The 3,771-nt window shown below is 34.8% G+C and overlaps 1 protein-coding gene across 1 annotated transcript in view; it reads left to right on the top strand.

Annotated features, from left to right (window-relative positions):
* Positions 1-3,525, top strand: part of LOC107623754 — a 5,700-nt gene extending 2,175 nt beyond the window's left edge. Inside the window, exons 2-3 of the mRNA XM_016326118.2 lie at positions 1,533-1,805; positions 2,911-3,525. Of these exons, the coding sequence (XP_016181604.1) occupies positions 1,533-1,805; positions 2,911-3,180 (543 nt within the window). The 3' untranslated portion in view covers positions 3,181-3,525. The remainder of the gene's footprint in view (positions 1-1,532; positions 1,806-2,910) is intronic.

The following is a 3,771-nucleotide window of genomic DNA, read 5'->3' as shown; positions in this document are numbered from 1 at the left end:
GAGAGGAATCAGTAGAGGATGATGGAGAATGATGTGAAGGTAATGAATTAGGAAACATAGCATTATAAGGAAACACTTTTTCATCAAACTGAACATGTGTAGCTAAATAAGCCTTACCACTCCTTGTCATACATTTATATCTTTTATGGTTTGAACCATGACTAAGAAACAAACATGATTCAGATTTGTAATTGAATTTAGACTTGCTATATGGCCTTAAAAAAGGATAATAGCCACACCCAAATATTTTGAAAAAAGAATTATCAGGAGTCTGATTAAATAGCATTTCATAATGGCTTTTGTTATAAAGAACCTGAGTTGGTAAACCACTAAGAATATAAACTGCACTAATGAAATCATCCAGAAAAACCATTGGTAGAGAGGCTGTAGCAAGCAATGATAAGCCCATTTCCGTAATATGACGGTGTTTCCTCTCCACACTGCCTTGTTGGTGTTGTGTATATGCACATGACCGCTGTAGTCTTCTTTTCTTGATCAGTAATGTAGGGGAGGGGATCTTGGTGCTGTGCAAATGATCTTCCATTCCAAGACTTTGAATTATGAGGAATGCGAGATGCCTCCATGTTGAATAATTGTCTTCATTGACTTTGTCAGCAAGAGGTGGGAACTTCTTCTTTGAGTTTGAATCAGAAAGAACAATTTTCCATGGTAACAAGGATTGAGCAAGAAAAGTGACTCTAGATACCATGAAAGGTTCTTAGAAACCAGCAAGATCAGAGTAGCACAACAAGAAAGTAAAGAAAGAGAGAGCTCGGAGATTGTTTGAGAGAAGTAAATCTAGATTGAATTATGATTATTCATCATAATATCAGTGTACATAGCTACAGATTATATATATAAAGGAGTAGAGTTATATCAGCTCAGAATCAGAAAGAGAAAGCTTAGCTAGATAACTGAATTAACCAACTTATCTAACTAGTCATAACTAACTAACTAACTAACTAACTCAACTGACTAGCTCCCTAACAGACTGAATATATTGCAACTGAACTTTGTGTTATTTGTCCATAGTATGGAGCTACAGTTGAAGCTTTGGATGATGATTTATTCTATTCCTAAGAGTGACATAGACTAATGTTGACTGTTGAAAGCTCTCACTAATGATTAGGGTCAGTTTAGATTGGCTTTTGAAAAAGTACTTAGTTTTTTCATCTTTTTAAAAAAGATCTTTTTTAACAGATAAAAATTATTTTACATTTGGATAGGCTTTTTAAAAAGAATTTTCAAGTATTAAAAACGTCTTTTGCTTCTGCTTTTTTTTAAAAGCAAGGTATTATTAGCTTTTAGAAAAAACAAATAATTTGCTTTTTTTAATAAAAGTACTTTTTAAAAGACGTATCCAAATAGGTTTAAATTGAACAAAAGTACTTTATTTTTTAAGAAAAGTACTTTTTTAACTCAAAAAAGCCAATCAAACTAGCACTAAACCTCTCAATCTCATTAGTGATCATGACACATGCATTAACATATGGATCATCAGCTAGTGATTTTGTGCATAATGTATCTCTTAGGGGTTGTATATCCGTTCAAGATTCACAATCAACCCTGATAAAGTTTATAGAATGGCCATGACAAGGCTCAACACATCTGCTGCGACTCTTGAAGTTATGGGTGCCCCACTTTCAGGATCTGATATAAGAGCCTATGTGATGTCAGGGGGTGGGATTACATTGAAGAAGTTCAAGCCAAGTATGAGGAGCAAGCGCTGTTTTCTCTTTTTCCCCATAAGAGGTTCTGAGAGAAAGGGTCTGGTCAGTGTTGAAGTCAAGAAAAAGAAGGGCCAGGTAAATAAAAGCTTCTGTCATTGTCATTAGACCATTTCATAGAATTGATTAATCTTACATGTGTTTTATCACTTATTCAGTCTTTAATCTCAACATCATACTTCAGCAGCAAATACTACTCATGTCCGATAGGACCAAAATGGTTTTGTATGAAAAATTAATATCTGGTGATTGATAGTTCTTCCTTCACTATTGTGATATATCAATATAATATTTGACCTCTTAAAATAGCCAAGTCAACTGTATCCAGTCTATGGTTTGTGGTGATTAACTATTTAACGTCTGACAGTTCTGTATGTAAGGGATATAAGAGAGCCTAGTTAATTGAAGTATCAGTTGGGCTGTTAAGCACTCATGTGAAAGTTTGTTGTGAGATTAGAGAGTTAGTTATTCTGTTAGCATTATCAGCAGCCTATATATAAACTCTTGTAATGTAGCAGATCAATTTAATCAATTCACTCTCTTTCTCTCAACCAAAATATTTTCTTCTCTCTCTTTTTCTTCAACATTCTCTTCTTGTTACTCTGGCTGCAGCTTAATAAATACTTACGGACTATCTTCCTGAGCATGAAAAGATCTCTGTGTGCTGATTCTTTACACTTGAAATTAGGATGAAGTCATGAATTAAGGAATGGATTTTTGAATTTGTCACTGGGAGAAAAGAAACCTTGCTTTAAGCCTGAATCTTGCATTACTTATAAAAACATGGAAAGATAAAACGATCTGGATTTCATCAATCACCAGGAGCTGAAGAATGATCCATCTTGACCTTATGGCTCATTAGGAGTGACAATTTCTTTTAAGTGATTGGTAGTGGTTATCCAAAAATAGAAAAAAATCTATCTACTAATTTACCAAATGGTTAAACTAATTATGTGAACTTATCTAGATACTAGCATCTATCAGCAGATTCATATTTCAATTGTTTTTTGTTTGACGAAACTATCCCATTATCATCATCGTCATCGTCATCATCATTCCAAAATTATCATGTTGTGATTGAATGCTAGAATTCCGAAAGTGAAAAAGAAATGTAAGATGCAGAGGGATAATTGATGCTTCAGGATTCACTTTACTTAGCCATTGATATTGTCTTTATACGCAGTATGATATGAAGCTGTTGGCAGTTGATGTTCCGATGGCTTCTGGCCCAGACCAGCGGTTGTATCTGATTGGGGATGAAGAAGAATACAGGGTTGGTGGAGGGCTGGTAGCTGAGCTACGAGATCCTGTAGTGAAAGCAATGGCTGCAACGAAGGAGTTTGATTACCTTGATGAAGTTGAGGAAAAAGAGGACGCTGAAAGATCACGCCTGGAGGCTGAAAGAAAGGAGCGCGAAGAAATCGAGAAGCTTGAAAATAGTGGCAACCGGTAGTTGTGATTCATGCAAATCTTCCAATTTTTTTCTCTTGTTGATTATATTTATGGTTTAGAACTCATTTATTTTGTTTCAATTTGAGTTGTTACAATGTTTAGAACACATTGTGCCATGAGGGGTCAATTTTACCTGCATAGAAGTTGAGAAAATAAAGCTGACAAGGATCAACATGCTTCGAAATGGATTTGGTGTTGATCTTCAATATTTCCTTGTTTCAAGTTTATTATTATCCTGTCTGTAAAATACGGTTACTATATGCCGTCTTTGAAACTAACATTGTTTTCACCTCCTGCCCCTCCTTTCCGTGGAAATGAAGTTGAAAGTAACATTATTTTCTTCTTATTCGAAAGTATTCTTACTGTCCTGTAAACAGTCTTTGAAATTATAGAGTTGAAATCAAAAGCATCTTTGATTGGGGTTAAAATTGGATGAGACTTTTCATGGATAATTTTTATGTGCAATTTTAGTCATGGAATTGATTGATGCATGAAGATCTTCACCTCATTTGCTGGCCATTGACAAATGCCAGGTACTTCACACTCTAGCAAGGTAGGTGAAGGTTCTTTTTATCCATTTTTGTGAAGCGTT

Source organism: Arachis ipaensis, chromosome B10, assembly GCF_000816755.2.
Source record: "Arachis ipaensis cultivar K30076 chromosome B10, Araip1.1, whole genome shotgun sequence".
Taxonomy (NCBI): Eukaryota; Viridiplantae; Streptophyta; class Magnoliopsida; order Fabales; family Fabaceae; genus Arachis; species Arachis ipaensis.
Note: the sequence above shows the minus strand (reverse complement) of the source record. Positions and strands in the feature narration are given on the sequence as shown.